General features: G+C 35.8%; 3 protein-coding genes across 5 annotated transcripts in view; 1 reads left to right on the forward strand and 2 right to left on the reverse strand.

Moving 5' to 3' along the window:
• LOC145220663 (uncharacterized) overlaps positions 1 to 5,504 on the forward strand; it is a 28,148-nt gene extending 22,644 nt beyond the window's left edge. The window contains exons 16-21 of the mRNA XM_080087876.1: positions 1,841 to 1,925; positions 2,242 to 2,415; positions 3,867 to 3,944; positions 4,029 to 4,160; positions 4,304 to 4,409; positions 4,637 to 5,504. Coding sequence (XP_079944002.1) covers positions 1,841 to 1,925; positions 2,242 to 2,415; positions 3,867 to 3,944; positions 4,029 to 4,160; positions 4,304 to 4,409; positions 4,637 to 4,823 — 762 coding nt within the window. The 3' untranslated portion in view covers positions 4,824 to 5,504. The remainder of the gene's footprint in view (positions 1 to 1,840; positions 1,926 to 2,241; positions 2,416 to 3,866; positions 3,945 to 4,028; positions 4,161 to 4,303; positions 4,410 to 4,636) is intronic.
• A 3,721-nt stretch (positions 5,505 to 9,225) lies between these two features.
• On the reverse strand, positions 9,226 to 13,263 carry LOC145220664 (polyhomeotic-like protein 3). 3 transcript variants are annotated; one of them, XM_080087878.1, is made up of 6 exons: positions 13,195 to 13,263; positions 12,608 to 12,718; positions 10,956 to 11,037; positions 10,228 to 10,550; positions 9,933 to 10,149; positions 9,226 to 9,788 (listed from the first exon to the last, which is right to left on the reverse strand). In XM_080087878.1, the coding sequence occupies exons 1-6, from the start codon at positions 13,255 to 13,257 to the stop codon at positions 9,631 to 9,633; spliced, it is 954 nt and encodes a 317-aa protein (XP_079944004.1). In that variant the 5' UTR covers positions 13,258 to 13,263; the 3' UTR covers positions 9,226 to 9,630. The 3 variants fall into 3 exon arrangements, with proteins under 3 accessions (XP_079944004.1, XP_079944003.1, XP_079944006.1); XM_080087877.1 differs by having other exon boundaries at positions 12,608 to 12,721; XM_080087880.1 differs by lacking the exon at positions 12,608 to 12,718.
• A 50-nt stretch (positions 13,264 to 13,313) lies between these two features.
• On the reverse strand, positions 13,314 to 14,707 carry LOC145220665 (enolase-phosphatase E1-like). Its single transcript, XM_080087881.1, has one exon. The coding sequence runs from the start codon at positions 14,657 to 14,659 to the stop codon at positions 13,859 to 13,861; it is 801 nt and encodes a 266-aa protein (XP_079944007.1). The 5' UTR covers positions 14,660 to 14,707; the 3' UTR covers positions 13,314 to 13,858.
• Between the last annotated feature and the right edge of the window lie 4,457 nt (positions 14,708 to 19,164).

Raw genomic sequence — 19,164 nt, forward strand, 5'->3', positions numbered from 1 at the left:
GTAAATGTGTCTAACGCTCGTTTGGTCAAGAAAGACACTGTAGGCAGAAGTACCAAGAGAGTAACTCACTGGTTTACGATAGCGGGAGGGCTCAGCTTGACGTCGGACAGATGTTTTACGAGACGTCGTTTCAGTGATTAGCAATCAGCTGTTTTGCACAGCAATGCTATTTCGTTTTATTAAGTTATCACTCACATTTTTAGTTTTGGCGAAGGTTTTACACCTATGACGTGATTTAAACCTAATAACCATGCTTCGGTTTTGTATATGTCAAGAAAAACTTTGTTAATCAAAGTTAAGATGAAAAAATTAACTTGACTTTATTGCCAAATAAATATTTTTTTAAATGCTCGTTGTCAGGTTGGCCGCCGCATGATCACGGGTTACTTAAGGTCAACTAGTCGGTATTACAAATACAGCTCAGAACTTTCTTCATAACTTAGCGTTTTTTTGACATTTAATTTAGGAGTCAATACTCAAGGCATGTATAAAATAGGCTTAACAGTATTGTTGAACACGAATGACGGCGAGCTTTTGAAAACGGTGTCAAAAGGTCAAACAGTCGTTTGGCGTGTGCACCCTGAGAGGTTACTACAGGTCAATGGTACTCGTTTTGCAAAACAAAGTTAAATGAAAAACAATTTGTTATGTATACACTTGTAGCAAGTTGCTTTTTAATTTAAAATCTCTGCAAAACAACTGTTACAGCTTTCTAAAAAAATTGTGTTCAAAACCCGACCTTGGAGGACTATATCAGGGTCAAAGCAAGAGATTAGATTTAAGTCTTTGTTACGTTTTTTTAATGTTTTTGTAATTACATGACAAAAAAAATGCAAAAAGAATACGAACAATTTTTGTTGTTGTTGGGTTAATGCTTTCTAAAAATTTGTCCTTAAGAATCTAAAAATCACCGCAACATTTGTTTACTGTAAATCCGCACAAACGCGCGTGTGGGGACCCATTAGTTTTTGTTTACAAAAACAATCATATGTGTAGATCAAATGATGTGTATAGTAAATTGGTAAATATCGTTTAGAATATATAAAATGGAAGTATATCAGAAAGCCACTCTTCTAGTTAATATCAGAGTGACTTTAAACTTTGAAATATCATCAGCATTCAGTTTTATATGCAAGAATCGTACACAGTCTATGCAGTCTAAAATATTATTCGGGTTATTGTATCCGTAAAAGGAGAGGCTTAAGTCGGTCGAGGTGTGGCCGTTCGGCAAATCACGTGTTGTCAGATATTACATGCCGCGCATGTCAAGAAACCAGTAATTGCAACCTGTGACACCGTAACTATTCAATGCGAACAACTGTCTTTGCCTGGTGGGCATCCGGCTGTCTTTGTTAACAGACTTGTTGCAATTTCAGCGACATTATAGATCCAATTAAGGCTTAACAATCTGAATTTTGAGCTATTTAAGATATGTGATACGTGTATTGCCGTGATTAATAAATTGATAAAATCTACGAGCAGAAACTAACATAATTGGATTTTTTTGGAAAAAAACTACATTAATTTTATAGCATGTGTTGACGTTTCAATACAAGTGATAAATTGAAGACTTCATGAAAGTCTTGCAAGATTTTGTTATGTGATAGTCCACGGCCTTCAAAGGGAGTTTAATGAAAAAAGTGTTAATGTTGAAAACAAATTTCTCAAAGAAAAGTTTTATACGAAGTCTGAAATTTATTTGCATGATTCTCATGAAGTTAATCACGTTTTGTGAGGTTAGCAACTGGATTTCCAATAAAACTTGGTGCAAATATTTCACTTTCCCATTTGTTTATTATGGCCCTCTCTTCTCACCTGTTTGCAATTTATATATTTACAGTCGCATACATACCGTGGTCTCCAGTGGTGCGAATATTGCGGTAACTTTATGTGGGGAATCATACTGCAAGGCGTCCAATGCATTGGTATGTATTTATGCATTTTTAGTTGTAAATGTACATAATTGTTTCAAAGACATTTTATGACATAAAATCGAAATAGGCTTGAAAACATTAATAAACCTGAGCGCTTTATGATATTTCAAAAAATATGCACTCTGTTTTACCAACCTGATTGAGACCACACTGAACAGTCAGTTCTTTAAAGTGAGAAGTGAGTCATGGATTAGACGACGTGTTTATGTCACAAACAACTTGTTTTCTGCGTAAAGCACCAATCTTCAAAGACCTTTGTAGTCCGCAAACCGTAGCCTACAGTTTATGGATGTGTTTTGTTGATCAGATTGTGGATTGAATGTACACAAGCAATGTGCCAAGTTGGTACCCAACGACTGTCAACCGGCATTAAAACACGTCAAACACGTGTACGGCGTTGACCTTACCACACTTGTCAAGCTGCATGGCACACAGAGACCGGTGGTGGTTGATATGTGCATTGCTGAAATCGAAAAACGAGGTGAGTGGCATAAAAACGATCACATGTAAATACAGCGTCATCGTGTATAGTTTCAACACGCAGTTTGGTGACATATTTGTGTTCATAACTACGTCGCTTGTGTTTTCTGACACTGCATTTTACTCGATTTTAAAAGATTTAATTTCTTCCTCCCTCTGTATTGGTTGTTAGACAGCAGTATAATTTGTATGATGAAGTAACGTAGTCCAAAGTGCACCAAAGAGTCGGCGCAATGACGCATACCTGTGAAGTCAAAAATGTAGCAAATTTGCGATTAGGCACTCTCCAAAGTGTATTGCAGATAATAAACAAAACACCAAATTCTGTTATTATTGCAACAAATAACAACTAATGTTACGGATTTGAGTCGGAACGTTTGTTTTAGTGGTGACTTAACTATGATCAGCATGTGATTTACATCAATATGCGTTTGTAATTTGATCCACTCAATTCGTTACAATTTTCCATAACATTAAACCATTAACAACAAATAGCAAAAGCCAGAGTTATGACGTCGGCATATTGGTTACGACTGGTCAAAGGCGCGTGCGCACTCGGCTTAAGCGTGTTATTGTGGCAACAGTACTTAAGTGATTAAACGCTGGTGGATTAAAATATGCCTCACAGGTTTAACTTTGAGTGACGTAGTTTACTGAACTTTGGTGCGATTTTAAGATTGATGAATCCCAAATTCACACTATAATCCGCTCCACACAGTAATAGGACTGTTTATGGAAGTATAGATTTTAGGAGGTTACCCACCAAGTGATGTCATACATGTGTGACGTCGTTTAAAATTTACTAACAATCGCCTTCTTTCAAAGTTGTAGTTACGTTTTTAAACTACTGTGACCTATTTGAGAAGTTGTAGGTGGTAAAACGGTACAAACCATACCGTGAAAAGTACAATTCACAAGTGCTAGAAATGTAACGTTTGCAGTTTGTTCACACTTACACTTACATGACACCTCAAAACACAATACGATTGATTTGCCCTTTGACAAATATAGTGCACAATCATGCCATATAACTCAAGTGGAATAGGCCACTAAAAGGTGGGTCTTGGTAGAAGTCCATCAAGTCATGTTTGTTTGCATTTACTACGATTAGTGTGACGTCAATCAAGTCGGAGTGAGATGAGCGAGTTGTGCCACCGCATCTACCCACTACTTAATAATCCGCATTTAATTACTGTTGCGCCTGAAACCTGCGTCGCTTGCATTTTGACATCTTATGTCACAACCACAAAAAAAGTCTGTTGATTTTGCAAGTTACACCCTTTTTCTGTTTTAAAAAATGTGTAAAAATCAATTTCGCAACAAAATATATTTACATATTTTTGTATAGGTTAGCTGAATTTGTGTTGAAGAGAAAATATTACTAAAAAACAAATTTTACGATTTATGGGTTGAGCAAATTAAAAAATTCGTAATTATATGTTTTTCTTACAGGAATGACGGCAGAAGGAATTTACCGTGTTCCTGGATCACTAGACGACGTCATTGAACTGAAAGCAGCATTTGATCAAAGTAAGTTAGAACGCCAAGTGCTAAGCGTGTCGTGTCGCAAATAGTTATCAGGCAATGAATTAATCCACATTTGTAAATTGTTAGATGGCGCAGACGCTGACATTTCCTGCTGTGAAGATGTGAATACGATTGCCGGCGCACTCAAGTTGTATCTGAGAGAACTCCCAGTTCCCCTTATTCCATATCAGCTTTACTCGAGGTTCATCAACGCAGCAAGTAAGTATTTCAGTAAAGACTGTCCGTAGTTTTACATTCGACATAAATAATTTTGCTGTTTGTTTACCGTACAACAGCTTTGTAAAACCCATAAGTTGGAAAATCAATGGATAACATTTTGAAACTTTTCTGTTTTTTTTTAGAAATATCTCACAGTGATGGAAAACTAAGAGCGATCACGATGGCGCTTCTTGCGATGCCACGCGCACATTTTGAGACTGTCAAATATATTATCCAACATCTGGGAAGGTTTGTTCAGCTTTTGTTTAATCATTCGTTTTTTAAGGTTGTCTGTACTTTTTAAGTTGTAAGTTAGTCAATTTTTAAATTCTCTCATAGAATATTGCCAAAAAAACAAAGTGTTTTTGTTTGACGGTTTTGTAGAATAAATGAACCAAAGTGCTAGCTTGCAAACAACAAGTGTTATATTATTATTTACAATTTGCAAAAGCTTTACCATTTTTGTCCTCATGTAGAATTACCGAATTTTCTTCGGATAATCAGATGTCAGCTCACAATCTCGGAATCGTATTTGGTCCCACTATTCTTCGCACACCAGAGAAAGACATGCAAGCCCAATACAATTTGAATGACACACATTGTCAACAGGGGGTCATCGAAACTATGATCGAATTTCGCGAAGACCTGTTCGCTACCGAATAAAAAGTTAAATTTACGCTGTAAGCTTGCTGTCTTCTTCTGGTCACATTGTGTTGACCTTCAATCAGTTACAAGTTCTGTAGCCATAAAAACATTTTCAACAATTTATGGCAAAGATCTGCTAAGTTTGTTGTCCCAAAACTCTGTACTGTTAAATGTAAAACGTCGTGAAACAATTATTTTATTTTGCTTTTTGTATTTTCAGTTGTTGGCTAAACATACTGTTGCTGTTTCAGATTTTTATTTATTGCATCACTGCTGCGCTTTTCCGCGTTTGTTTTACTTCTTATTTTTCTGATCTCCGTTTCTGAAGTTCCCTATTTTAGTCAACCTGATTCCTGGCGCTATCGAACACAAAACGTGTTTGAACATCCCACGTAGCACCGGCAACTGTGCGTAATTCATACATTCAGTAATCGTGCAATATTATTGGGAATCAAAAAAGCATCGAGTGTCATTACATAATACATGTGTTTCATACTTGGCATAAACATAACACGAGTATTTGCCGGAACTACTGAGATTAAACTTGGTGTAAAACCGTGTTGTTATATCCGACCCCCACCACTGTGCTTCAGCAATCTTTCCTTTTGTTTGCGCAAAATACTCTGTACCGGCTTGCGGCGCCAGACGAAAAAATATCGCGCCAAATAAAAAAGTTGTCACACGTCACAAAATCCACAACCTCGTTTGTTGATTCATATGATATAGTGTGTATAGAAATCAGCTTATTTTGAAGGTGCAATGGGATAGCTTTGACCACTTTGAGGGCAGTAAGTAATATTGAGTAAATGTGCACACTCCCAGCTCCCAGATGCGTGAAAGGGCGAATTAAACGAAATCAAAATCAGACTAATAGGGCCTAAGAGATAAGGGAAAATGCGTTGAAACAGTTTTAGTTAAGTTATGTTTCAGTCTAAATTTTAGACTTTTTAGACTCTAGTTTTAGACTCTAAAACAAAGAAGCAATGTGTGTGTGTCTTAAAAAATATGCCTGTTATTTCGATCATTGATTATTATAGAATACGGATAATTATCCGTTTTTCAGGTGTTTCAATTCTGAAACATTTTGACCGAATTCCGTTTCGGCCCGAATTTCAGTTACAATTTTGCTGAAATCAAATTAACCAGATTGTTGAAACCAAATTGTTTGAGTGTAGAAAATTGATACTAAAATTTTCAATATCGCTAATTTAATACATCATAAATTAGCTAAGGCAATTCTTAACACAAAAGCAGCTTTTCAACCGGACATACTGTATACCGCATCAAAACTAAGGTACGCAACTGAATAATGCTGCAAAGGGAATACAGCTTGGGCCAGTGTTACTAAGTGTCACAATTGTCTTTTTTATAATGCTTTACTTTTTTAAAAAAAGGAAGGCACCGCATACTGGCCTTTCCGAGATTGACCTGCTTGTTGTAAACATTGTGGTGTCAAATATTGATATAGTTTCGCTAGAATTTTCCAATCTCCGGAATTAGAATCTTCGGAATATAAAAATATTGCACAAAAGGTGCCATTGTTGAGATCAAGTTAAACAAATAAAACTCGATGAGGGGACTATTGAGAATGAATTAACACCACGTTATGTCCAAAATGCAACAATTAAGCTAGCCATTGAACTTTTCAGGATTTGTACACATTTGTAACTTATGTTAAATTTCCTGTGCCTTGTAGAATAATAATATAGGTTTAATCACTTGACCAACCAACTAAATATCAGTGATTTTTTACATTGTGTGTACAATTAAGAGATTGCTATGTGTGAGGTAGCATATAGGCTACAAAGTGTCTAGAAATTTTCAAAAGGTGTACAACAAAAAAGGTTGAAGAGCACTAATCTAAAGACACGAGCAACGTGTTGACGTGATGTCGGCTAAAGCAGGGGTCGGCAACCTTTTTTGCACTGCGAATTTATCACGGGTCGGCCTTCAAAAAGTACAAATATTCATCAATAAAAACGTCTAATTAGTTTATCATCCCCAGGATGCACGAGGAAAATAATTTAAATATTTTACCCTGAAAATTACACGACACGGTTAACGAACTTCTCGCAGACCGGCACCGGGCGGTTGTCGACCACTGGGCTAGAGTTGTTTTGTAGTGTAGTGTCATAAATTAGTTCACTTGCAAACTACACGATGTTCAGTTGAAAGCATCCTACAGAAAAAGGGACTAGGCCCGGACCCCTTAAGGCGGTTTTATTTGTTTCAATGACTCGAGAAATATTCCATTGATAGATATTTTTAATTTTTTTAAACTGATTTAAATCGTTCGATTTAAAACAGAGTATCCAATCACAACGACAAACTTTGTGGCGCTAAGAGTGTTTTTTCCACAGCGGATGTTTATAGGTAATTGACAAATTTTTTCGGCGTTTTTGTGAAAAACCTTATTGATGGTCGTAAATTAGGCTAAACTATAATCAAGGATTTTTTTCGTACACGTTTTGTAGCGGTGTCTTAAAATAGTTTAAAGGAGGGCCGTTTCTATACCGAAGTAGGAGAGTGCAAAGTGCAAAGACTGCTGTGTAAGCCCGTCAAGTATCTTTGGACTCAAAAAAATTCTCGGGAATAGCTGTTATCTCAAGATTGCTGAAACAATTCGGTTCCTATCAAACTGTTCAATTTGTTCGCTCCAGTTCGACATACATTTGCATTTTTAGGCAGCGTTGAAATTTTTGGTGGATATGGTAATATGAAAGTTGCTTAATGGGTTCCATTGCCAAGCACCAAGTATTCAAAGGGCATTCAGATATAACTAGAAGGGTGGCTTAGCACATTTTACCATAGCATATACACACAATCTATTCTGCAAACTGTAATATATTCTCTATATTTATTTTTATTGGGTCCCATATTAGCCAACATTTTTTATAATCTTGATTTGTTTCTGCAGGCAGAAACTCATGGGTCCCCAAAACCGCAAAGTTGTAAACAGACAACCATAAGAAACGTTGTTATAAAGTCAAACACAGTGATTGGTAGTGTTACTTAAAAAAAGAAGTTATGTAAAGTACAAACTGTCCAAATCTCATGCAATTGAGACATTGTTATAAGTTTGTGTGCCTAAATAGCATAAAACACTGACATCTCAAAACGGCATATTATACAAACTGTCAAAATGTATTGTTGATTAATTCACCCATTTTGGGGGTTAGTAGGGTAAATATTAGAGCTGCAGTATGGTGAAACACAATATTCGACAGCTACAAATGCCAAATTCAAAAAACTATCAAAAATTCATCCAAATCGGACGTTTTATAAACAATAGGTGGCTTAAGCAGTAAATATTGGGCTACATGGTGAAACACAATAATCGACGCCCTAAAATAGCATAATGAAAAAACTGTCCAAATTGTATTCAAATCGGACATTGTTTAAAAAATCACCCACTTTTGGAGTCTAGTGGGGTAAATATTGGGGCTACAGGGTAAAACACAACAAACGATGCCCTAAAATGGCACAATGAACAAACTGTCCAAATTTCATCCAATTCGGACATTGTTTAAAAAATCACCCATTTTAGGGGGCTAGTGGGGTAAATATTGTGGCTACAGGGTAAAACACAACAAACGATGCCCTAAAATGGCACAATGAACAAACTGTCCGAATTTCATCCAATTCGGACATTGTTTAAAAAATCACCCATTTTAGGGGGCTAGTGGGGTAAATATTGGGGCTACAGGGTAAAACACAACAAACGATGCCCTAAAATGGCACAATGAACAAACTGTCCAAATTTCATCCAATTCGGACATTGTTTAAAAAATCACCCATTTTAGGGGGCTAGTGGGGTAAATATTGGGGCTACAGGTTAAAACACAACAAACGATGCCCTAAAAAGGCCCAATGAACAAACTGTCCAAATTTCATCCAATTTGGACATTGTTTAAAAAATCACCCATTTTAGGGGGCTTGTGGGGTAAATATTGGGGCTACAGGGTAAAACACAACAAACGATGCCCTAAAATGGCACAATGAACAAACTGTCCAAATTTCATCCAATTCGGACATTGTTCAAAATTTACCCATTTTAGGGGGCTAGTGGGGTAAACACTGGGGCTATCGAGTCAAACAAAACAAATGGCACATCTCCATAACCATATCTACCATCTGTGAAAGTTTCATCCAAATCCATCAAACATTTCAGGGCAAAATGGGGTGGACAAACTTCAGGGAAGAAAAAAAAAAAAAAGAAAAAAAAAGAAAAAAAAAAAAAAGAAATCGAGTAAAATCAAGATGTGTCCCCTTCAAGGAAGGGGACCCATAATAAACACATCGCATATTTGGGGAAAAAATGTTGAAATGGTTATGTCCAGAAAAGGATTTGTGCGCGAGAAGTCCTACTGTTTAACTTGAACTAAATCAAACCGAGCGGTTTTAAATTAGTTCGGTGCACCAAGGTCAACAATTGATTTTTCAAAAACACACCATACATGCTCGGCGTTGATAAAAAATCCAACAGACGGCATCAGGCCAACAGTCCATACCAAAAATTGGATAACCTTTTTTTGGCCAAGATGATTTATCCATTTCACACATATACGCTCAACAATTTCATTCAAGCGAACAACGACGAATGGAAAAAAACACGATCAAAACAAACGGAAACCTTATGTAGCCTATTGTTGATAAACCAAAGTTTAACATGCAAGTGCAATCGCTTTTGTCATAACATCGTGTTGAAGAATTTCATTTAGTTAGGATTTACTTTACAAAATTCTTCATTTAAACCACACAGGTCAGATCGCGCTGACGGCTTCATTTCAAAACACTTGAAACGTTGAATAACTCATGCAAAAATTTAAACAATCTGGCGTAATTTATCAATATGAGCACACAATTTAAGAGCAGGTCCCAACGGAAGGTTCATGGAACCAACTAAATGCTCTTCATGTAGCAAGAGGAGTGCAGATCCATCAATTTCCTGATTTCGAAAGTCATTAGCATGTTGCCAAGAATCTGTTGTTTCAGAGGTAAAAAGGGTAGATACATTATTTGCATGTCCGCTTTTATTATCACAGGTGGAAAAAATGTCTGTGTTATACTTATGCAATGCTATTTAAAAACAATTTGAATTAAAAAAAGAAAATTTGAAAAATTTACCTGGCAAGGATCGAATGTATTTCCACACATCATCCACTGACCACAACATTGGACAAACTTGTTCATCTCCAGCAAATGGGACAACTGGTTGTGGTGAAAGAGAAGGACTACAGCTAAAAACTGAACCATCAGATTCATCAGCTTCATTTTCACTCTCTGTGAAACTGTTGCTGTCACTTAAACTGTGTGAAGGTGAGGATTCAATCCTTGGACGTGACTGCAAAAATGTAGGAGTACTGATAACAAACAATCAGCTTAAAGAGTAATTACTTTGTAAAATGATGCAAAAAATTACCAAACCAAAAGATTTTCGTCTAGCACGTCCAGGCCCAGGATGTCTTCCACGAAACATTCTTGTTCTGACTGAGCTCCCCCTAGGTCGACCTCTTAATCCAGAACTAGATGTTCCACGTCTCATTTTATTGCCGGATAATGGAGCAGTTAAGCATCCAGAGTTAAATTTTCTTGCACAACCGAGTGAACAGAAACGATGTGCAGGTGCTGTAAATCGACACTTTGGACCCGAGAAGCCGCATTGTTCACATGTTGCTGTTGCAACCTCAAGAGCATCGCTGCGATCACGCTCAACACTCCACATACTGTTGGTTTCGTCATTCTCTGCAACATAACATTATTTAATTATAGGTAAAGACAGGTCAAAGTAGCTTTCCCATGTTATTTATGTGCAAGAATAAAACCTTTTGCAATGCATCTACAAACAAACTATTGTTCATTTACTTCAGTACCGTTTTTGAAACAGTGGGTAAACCACTGGGTCATCCAGGATCAAACCATCCGAAAAAAATCTTTGCACAACTAACCATAATGTGTGCAAGTTCAAATAAGCTTAAATGCTCATTCTGACAAAATGTGTGGACCAAAGAAGCATTACACAAACAGAAAATAAGATAACACAAAAATAAAATAAGATAGAGAACCTGAAATTTACTGTAAAATTGTTACATTAATAAGTGGCATGAAAACAGGGAATAAAAGCTTCATAAATGTGTAAAACTAAATCACCTCTTTCTCTAAGCATAATTTCCTGTTGTCTTTTGCGAATCATATTCAGTTGTCTTGTCGTTAACATACAAGAAACTTGGAGCTAAAAAATACAAACAAACAAATTATAGTGTATCCAAGTATTGCTATCATCGATCCAAAAGCAAAAGTCCACTTTTAAGGGATTTGAGGATTTTTTGGGCAGTTTTTGTGCTTTAAAAATACCTTCTTTGCAGAAGCTTTTTAAACTAACAATATACACTGTATTCATTAAAAGATAGTCAAGAATCAAAAATCATCCCATCAAAATAAACGAGATAGGTGGCTTTTACCAATTTACTATACACATTATTTGATCTACACATATGACTGTTTTTGCAAGCAAAAACAAATGGGTCCCAAGTCCCCACAAGTCTGTTTGTGCAGATTTATGGTGAACAAATGTTCCAGTTATTTTTAGATTCCTAAATAAAAATTATTAGAAAGCATAACCCAACACAATGTAATAAAATGTTAGAAAAATCCTTGGGATACTTTACATTGCACCAACCAACAAAGCATGAAACTCCTAGATTACGTACTTTAGTCAGTACAGCCGGTTTAAAAAAATACTTTTGGGGGGCCTGTGGGTAAACCACTGGGTCGTTCAGGGTCAAAATTCAGGAAAATCAAATTTGGATCAATGGTTAACATCTGTGTAAATTTAAATAAACTTAAAACACTCTTTCTTGACAAAACGAGCATTACAAACCAGCCTTAAACAAATATTTTAAGGTTGAGGGATAAAAATGGGTGAATCCTATTAAAGGTTACAAAATTATTTAAGAAGTCTTACATTGCACCAACCAACAAAGCATAACTCCCAGATAATGTACATCAGTCAGTACAGTCATTCAAAGAATTTGATTTTGGGGAGCCTGTGGGTGTCATTCTTGATCAAATGCGTATAACAAGCCAGCGTTAGACAGACACAAATATTTTGGGGTTTAAGGGGTGAAAATAGGAGAATCATATTTAACGTTACAAAATTCTTAGAAAACCTTACATTGCACCAACCAACAAGCATAAAACTCCTAAATGATGTCCTTTAGTCAGTACAGCGATTTTTTAAAATATGTTTTAGGGGCCTGTGGGTGAACCTTTGGGTCATTCAGGGTCAATTTCAGGAGGGTTAAATTTGGATCAATAACTAAGAGCTGTGTAAATTTGAAGCACTCTTTCTTAACCAAACACGTATAACAAAGGGGACCCATAATAAAAGTGTTGCTTGCATATGCCGTTGCAGATACACTATACCATGTTTTTTTTAAAGAAACATATTCCCTATGTATACTTGACATGTTCTATGAACTGTACCCAATGGGGTTCTAGACCCAACATAATAAAAGCCCAAACTACAGTCCTGTAAGTTTTTCCCCAATCAGCCACAGTTTAAAGTTTTGACCACTATAGAGTAGCAACTGCTAATGCTTTTGAGGTCATTGGACTGTTCACACACCACTATCTGCCTCTGCCAAAATAGCCACCATGTAATGCCATCAGATAACGAAGAAAGAGTAAAATTAAGATGTATCCTCTTTGGGGAAAGGGCCCTGTATAAAGTTAGGGTGACCCATAAAAGCATAGTTTTTGCACTAGTAATTTGTTACACACAATAAACAAAAACAGCTCACTGGAAATGGCACAATAGACTCTTCAATCACAAATCCATCAATAATGTGTGTCAAAATCTTGTTCTTGTTTGGACTGTTTGCCAATGAATCACCATTGTTCAAATTCATCATCTGCTGTTAAAAATTTTACATCAAACAAAAAAAAAAACAGAAAACTATCAGGAACAGTTCTGGCAAAGATTCAACTGTAATTTTTTATGATGGGAGTGGGACCATACCAGATTGTCAAGCAAGTGTCAATACTATGTACCAATTTGTACACATATTCACTACTGATGTGCATGCACAAATTGCACTGACATTTTATTTGTATGAAAAATGAGCGGGAACATATGAAAATTTTACAAGCTTGTTTTGAAATAAAACTCAGTTTTGTGGAGTCTGAAGTAAAAACTGGCTGATAGTTGTCGACGTATCATAAAGGGGCATTAAAGGGTCTTGTTATAAGACATAGGTGGTGTAGAATAAGACAAAAATATATTTCAATACAGGTATGATGACAAGAATTTATTCTTAAAACACCATCAATATTTGATACTAAGTGCTTGTCCTATCAAAACTAGTGTTTGTTAAAAAATTAAACTTACTGATGGTGTTGGATCATTGGGCTCCCAATGACTATCAATCGTTGGACAGTCTGCCTCATCCATGTCAATCAGATTGCAAAATTAGAAAAAAAAATAAATATTTATGACTTTGAACCAAACTGAAAAATAGTAAAAAAACGTGAGGACAGAACTCGGAACATTTTTTCATCAACAAGACCATTCTACAATGTTCAAACTGACATTTAAAGATTGACCAGACATACTTAAAGATTTGTGTAAAAGCAAAATAAAAGGAGGTATTCAGACTATTTTCAAAGGCATACAACCTTTTCAAGTTGGAAAAAATATTACATCCTCACATACCTAATTGAAACTGTTATACAACAGACTAATTTATTTTATTTTTTTTAATTTATATATATACACTTTCTCATAACATTTAACACTTCTGGGCACCATGTTTTAATGATTATGGACTATTTTGCTTGATAAGATTCAATATTGCCTAAAATTATGATAGTGCACACTTATGGTAGTGTTAATATGAACATAAATAAACATGTCTGTAAAAACCAAGTGTTAATGTCGCACATTTTAGATTTTACGTGAACAAACATAGCTTTAAAAGCAATTACTTCAGTTACACTTCTTTTGTGGTTAATGTTACACTATTTATCTGAACAGACGTTTGGCACAATTTAAATCAGCTACCTATTAATGAAGTAAAGCTGGTTATGTTGTGGTAATTTTCAATTTTATCAATTAATTTATTGCCAGGTCTCACAACAATACAAGCATGCATTCCACTTTCAATGGCAGCAACAGCTTCTTCTTCTATATCAGTCAAAAACAGAATTTCCTGCAATGAACAACCAATAGATTCTGCTATCTTTTTGTAGCTGGAAGCACTTCTCTTGTCACCAAATTTTGTGTCATAGTTCCCACCAAACAACGAAAGCATGTTGCCAGAACATGTATGGCCAAAAAGTAGTTTTTGTGCCTCAACACTACCTGACGAATATATACACAGCCTTTTACCCATTTTCTTTAACTGCTCCAGAACATGTTTGACATCCTTATACACATGTCCAACAATCTCTTTATTATGATAGCCATCTCTCCAAATATAACCTTGTAGCTTTTTTAAAGCAGTTGTCTTTTGATTTAGGGACATCTGCCATTTAACATACTCAACAACAGAGTTGATTGCATTATCTTTTTGAGATCTTGTTTGAGTGGTAATAATTTGAGGAACTTCAATTCCATACTTCGATTTATCCACTTCAGATTGGATTTTTAGTTCACTGACCACATTTAAAACTTGGTCGTTGTGCCAATTGTCCTGCAGGTAATCCTTCAAGTGTAATTTGGCATAAGGAAACAAAGTTTCCGATACAAATGTTATTGCAGTTGTAGTTCCTTCAATATCAAGCAAAACCACTTTTATATTTTCCCTAACAAGTTGACGTAGTTTATTATTATGTTCTACCATTTTAATTTCCATATACTAAACAAACAAAAAGATTTTGTTTGTTGTGGTGTAGTTTTCAGTTTTCATAAAACCGTACCTTTTAAATTATTTTTTTTTATGCCACAAAGTCGTCAACATTATAAAAAAGGGGTCCCTCTTCAAGATTCAACAACAGAAACAGAATTACAGAACATCAAACAATTTACCAAAGTACCAGTGTCATTCTGGCAGAATAATTTCCCCAAAATACAAACATTTTACCACAAAATTTCAGGTATCATATCAAATGAAATATTAATAAAAACACAATTAAAAAACGAAAAATAAATGGAAAAATGACATGATAAAGAGCATTGTAATGTGATCACGCGTCAAAGAATATAAATACTCAAAATAAAATAGAACCATGCTAAATCTTGTGCGTCCATTGTGACATTTTTTCGAATTTTATTGTCATTAATAGAAATCATAGCTCTCAGTGTCAAAAAACACAAAAATTAGCCGTGAAAAATCTTAATTTTGAAACTGTTCCAGAGGGGGGCTTTTAACCAGCTGGATACCATGTTGTAGCCCAGAGCTTAATCTTTTCTATCCCGTTGCCGTTACGACACACCCTTTGCGCATTTTTACAGCAGAACGCTTTACGCGAGCGACCTTTTTCAATTTTTCAAACATCTGTTTAATTTTTTCAATGCGAATATATTGGCCGTAAACAACCTTAATTTTGAAACTGTTCTGGAGGGGGGCTTTTAACTAGCAAGATACCATGTTGTATTATCAACATGCAAAATTTTAGTTTGTTTGAATAATCAAAAATGAGAAGCGAACATCTTAAATGATCGATTGGCACGACTGCCCGACAACATAACCGCGCATTCGGACCATAGAAGCGGAAAGACCTACCGGCGCTAAAAAACGAACGGTTAGCACATATTCAATCAGTTTTTGCAGACCAACTCGAAATTGCATCCATTACCAACGTGCAAAGTTATAGTTTATTCCAATGAGCCAATCAAAAGGATATATGACTTGTGTTTATAAACAGACTATACTTCAGTACCGTGCTATGTTTGCAACCCCGATGTGCTTTTCTATCACGAGTCGATTTAGTATGCATTTGTTTTGACTTAGGTTTTATTTGGCCATAAAAATTGGAAACCTCACTTCAGGACAAGGGACAAACCTAAACGTGTCAAGAAATTACTTTTTTACGGAATAATGCCCATTGTTACTGATTTTTGCAAGAACTTTTGCACGCGTGGCACACACACTGCAAACAGGAGATAATTGCCGCATGTAGTGCAGTTATATTTTCATGCACATTGACCTAATTTGTAGTGAAATACGCAGTGATGATTACAAAAAAGCTTTGAGGGAAAATAAACACATTATTTGTTTGTTTAATATATTTCCGAATTAGAAAAAATCTACATGTCTTTGAAAAATTGAAAAAGGTTTCTCGCGTAAAGCGTTCTGCTGTAAAAATGCGCAAAGGGTGTGTCGTAACGGCAATGGGATAGAAAAGACTAAGCTCTGGGCTACAACATGGTATCCAGCTGGTTAAAAGCCCCCCTCCGAAACAGTTTCAAAATTAAGATTTTTCACGGCTAATTTTTGTGTTTTTTTGACACTGAGAGCTATGATTTCTATTAATGACAATAAAATTCGAAAAAATGCCACAATCGACGCACAAGATTTAGCATGGTTCTATTTTATTTTGAGTATTTATATTCTTTGACGCGTGATCACATTACAATGCTCTTTATCATGTCATTTTTCCATTTATTTTTCGTTTTTTAATTGTGTTTTTATTAATGTTTTATTTGATATGGTACCTGAAATTTTGTGGTAAAATTTTTGTGTTTAGGGGAAATTATTCTGCCAGAATGACACTGGTACCAAAGTGATTACCATTTCCCAGCAGTTACACAAGGGAAACTCAAAAATACACGGTTCACAAATACATTTTACGGAAACTACTAAACAAATACAACGCTTAGGCTTTAAATGCTAGTATTCTCAGTTCTCATTCTCATCATTCTCATGATCTCATCTCATGTCATGTCTCTTCAGGCTGGAGTGCGGTGGTTGGGTTGCAGACAATAGCGCTGAACATTCCATGTACCATATGTCATTTAGTCCTACTCGGTACAATGTGTTGTATGTTACCACATGTTACTTCACGTTACTACATAATATTGCTTGTGACCACAAAACGCCGCATGTCAAACAGCATAATACCGCATGGTATGCCGCACAGTATGATGTATGGTTTGAGGAATGTAAGAATATAAGCACCAACGAAGATGAATGATGTCACGTTATTTCAATTTAAAACCCTCACCACGACTGTAAACCGAATCGCTCTAATCGTCAGCGCTTTCAAAATTCGACAAATTATACATTTTAGTGTAAGTTATGTTTATGTCCATTAAGTTTGGTTGTGGAACCCCAAAATATGTTTCCCATGAACCAACGTCTTATGTGTTATCGGGCACGATCAGGCAAAAACAGATCGTATCACGAAGTACAAATTGTATCATACGGTCACAATTTCGTGAGACGGTTCTATAGGACCGGTGCAAACCGGCTGAATCCCACTACTGCTTGTGGGTAAAGCAGTGACCATGTATAATTGTATATTGTAACAATTTTATTGAAAGACGTGTTGTGTTAAACCAATTTTAAATTCAGGTTGTATGAGCGAACAAAATGTTATCTCAGCCATGAACAAACGCTTAGAAAAATTCCATCATCGGTTCTTCAAGATTACAGTTGGATTGACCTGAAAAACGTTTTTTTAGGAACGAAATGTAAAACTACTCATTGTTTCAAACTAAACACAAATTGCGTTACAACCGGAAGGTTGTAAGCCTAAGATTAAAAAAATCGTTAAAAACAATGGTAGATTATATTTTGTTGTTGTACCTCGCATGCCGTCACGATCCAACTGAAATCGACCTTTGGTTACCAGAAGTGGACAGTTAGCTCTGATTGTGGGTATGTCTCGTCAGCAATTGTTTAAAATTTCAGCAGACGTGCAGGTTTTTTTGCATGTAGATAAATTTACATTTATTTATGACATCCAAGATTTGAGTTTTATTCTAACCACTGCTCGAACAAGGGTATTTTGAGTCCAAATACACGCGTTGAAAGCTGCGTTAAAGATTTGGTGTGTTTCAAAAAACAAAATATTCAGCCGATTTACGCGGTGTTATGCAACGTTTTGCTTAAGGAAAGGAAAATGCGCGATCTGACTCCAAAATAAAGAACTCTGAACGTCACCTGACTAATAACAACTAGAACGTTAAACAAAGTTTATTAAACAAATACATAAAGCGACAACAAACGTATAACGTTAGCGATAACTTCGTTAGTCTAAAGTGAGTGAGTAAGTAAGTGAATGTTTTATTGGATTAGCAAACGCAAATATATAGTCAGGGTTGCCATACCGTCCTTATTTCTAAGATTTGTCCTTATTTTGAAGGGCTGTGTCTTAGAAAAGTTCATTGTCCTTATTTCTAAGAAATGTCCTTATTTTTGACTGTAGTCCTTATTTTGTCTTATTTTCAACAATTACTATAGTCAAATACCTTCTACATAGATAGTGAAACTAGACCCGGCCTGTTATGAGATGCACTAAGTATTTTCTATGAACAACGAGTTGCTGGAACACATTGTTTCTAGCCCAAATATTGCAAATGATATGTCATGGCTCGTATAAATGCAAAGATTTGTTCAAAAACGTTTGTTTCGTTTCGCATAAAAATGTAATTTTTCGGTTGTCCTTATTTTTGGTTTCAAGTCGATGGGAACCCTGTAGGCTATATAGTCAAGCGACAACGTATTGTAACTCGGCGCAAAGGTAGGCTAGTGTTGCTCCGAAACAAAGAAAATAATTATCGTACGCGGAAGGCGGCTACAAGATACGTTTTTACGATTGCGAAAGTTTTAGGGCGTGTGATTTTAGAAAACGCAAGATCCAAGGCCAATCGCTAGACTTTAAAGGAAAATACAAAATTGCCTTGACGTTTCTGATGTGCCGCTGAAATAAAAATACACAAAAATATAAAATACACATTGCTACAGTGCAAAAAAGTGCGGAATACGATGATTCGCGTCCTGTGGCAAAGAGCCAACGAAAACCGCAAAAAGAAGTTTACAGCACAATTTATACTTTCAAAACTGATGTTACCAAATAATGCGTAAGATGACATGCTAATGTGGCCCTGGAAGTGGAAGGATATAATAGTCTAGGCTACACGTGACGTAACTGCAAAACAACAGTCAAAAAACCAAAAACGCATTAATTTTAAAGCAGTCACTTTGTGCACAGGAGGTTCGGTACATTGTTCGATTTCGTTTAGTCTTAAAAAATCGGGAACTATAGCCAAGGTGTAGTTTTCTTTTTTATCACAAAATATACAAGAACAAGACATTTAAGTCCCTGGTCCTAGGCACTAAATTAACTATAAGTTGACGATTGCTTATAAGAAAGCAAAATGAGCGACGCCACTGCCTTTTAGACTTTGTAATGA

This window comes from Phallusia mammillata, chromosome 3 (genome assembly GCF_965637545.1).
Source record: "Phallusia mammillata chromosome 3, kaPhaMamm4.hap1.1, whole genome shotgun sequence".
NCBI classification, from domain to species: Eukaryota; Metazoa; Chordata; class Ascidiacea; order Phlebobranchia; family Ascidiidae; genus Phallusia; species Phallusia mammillata.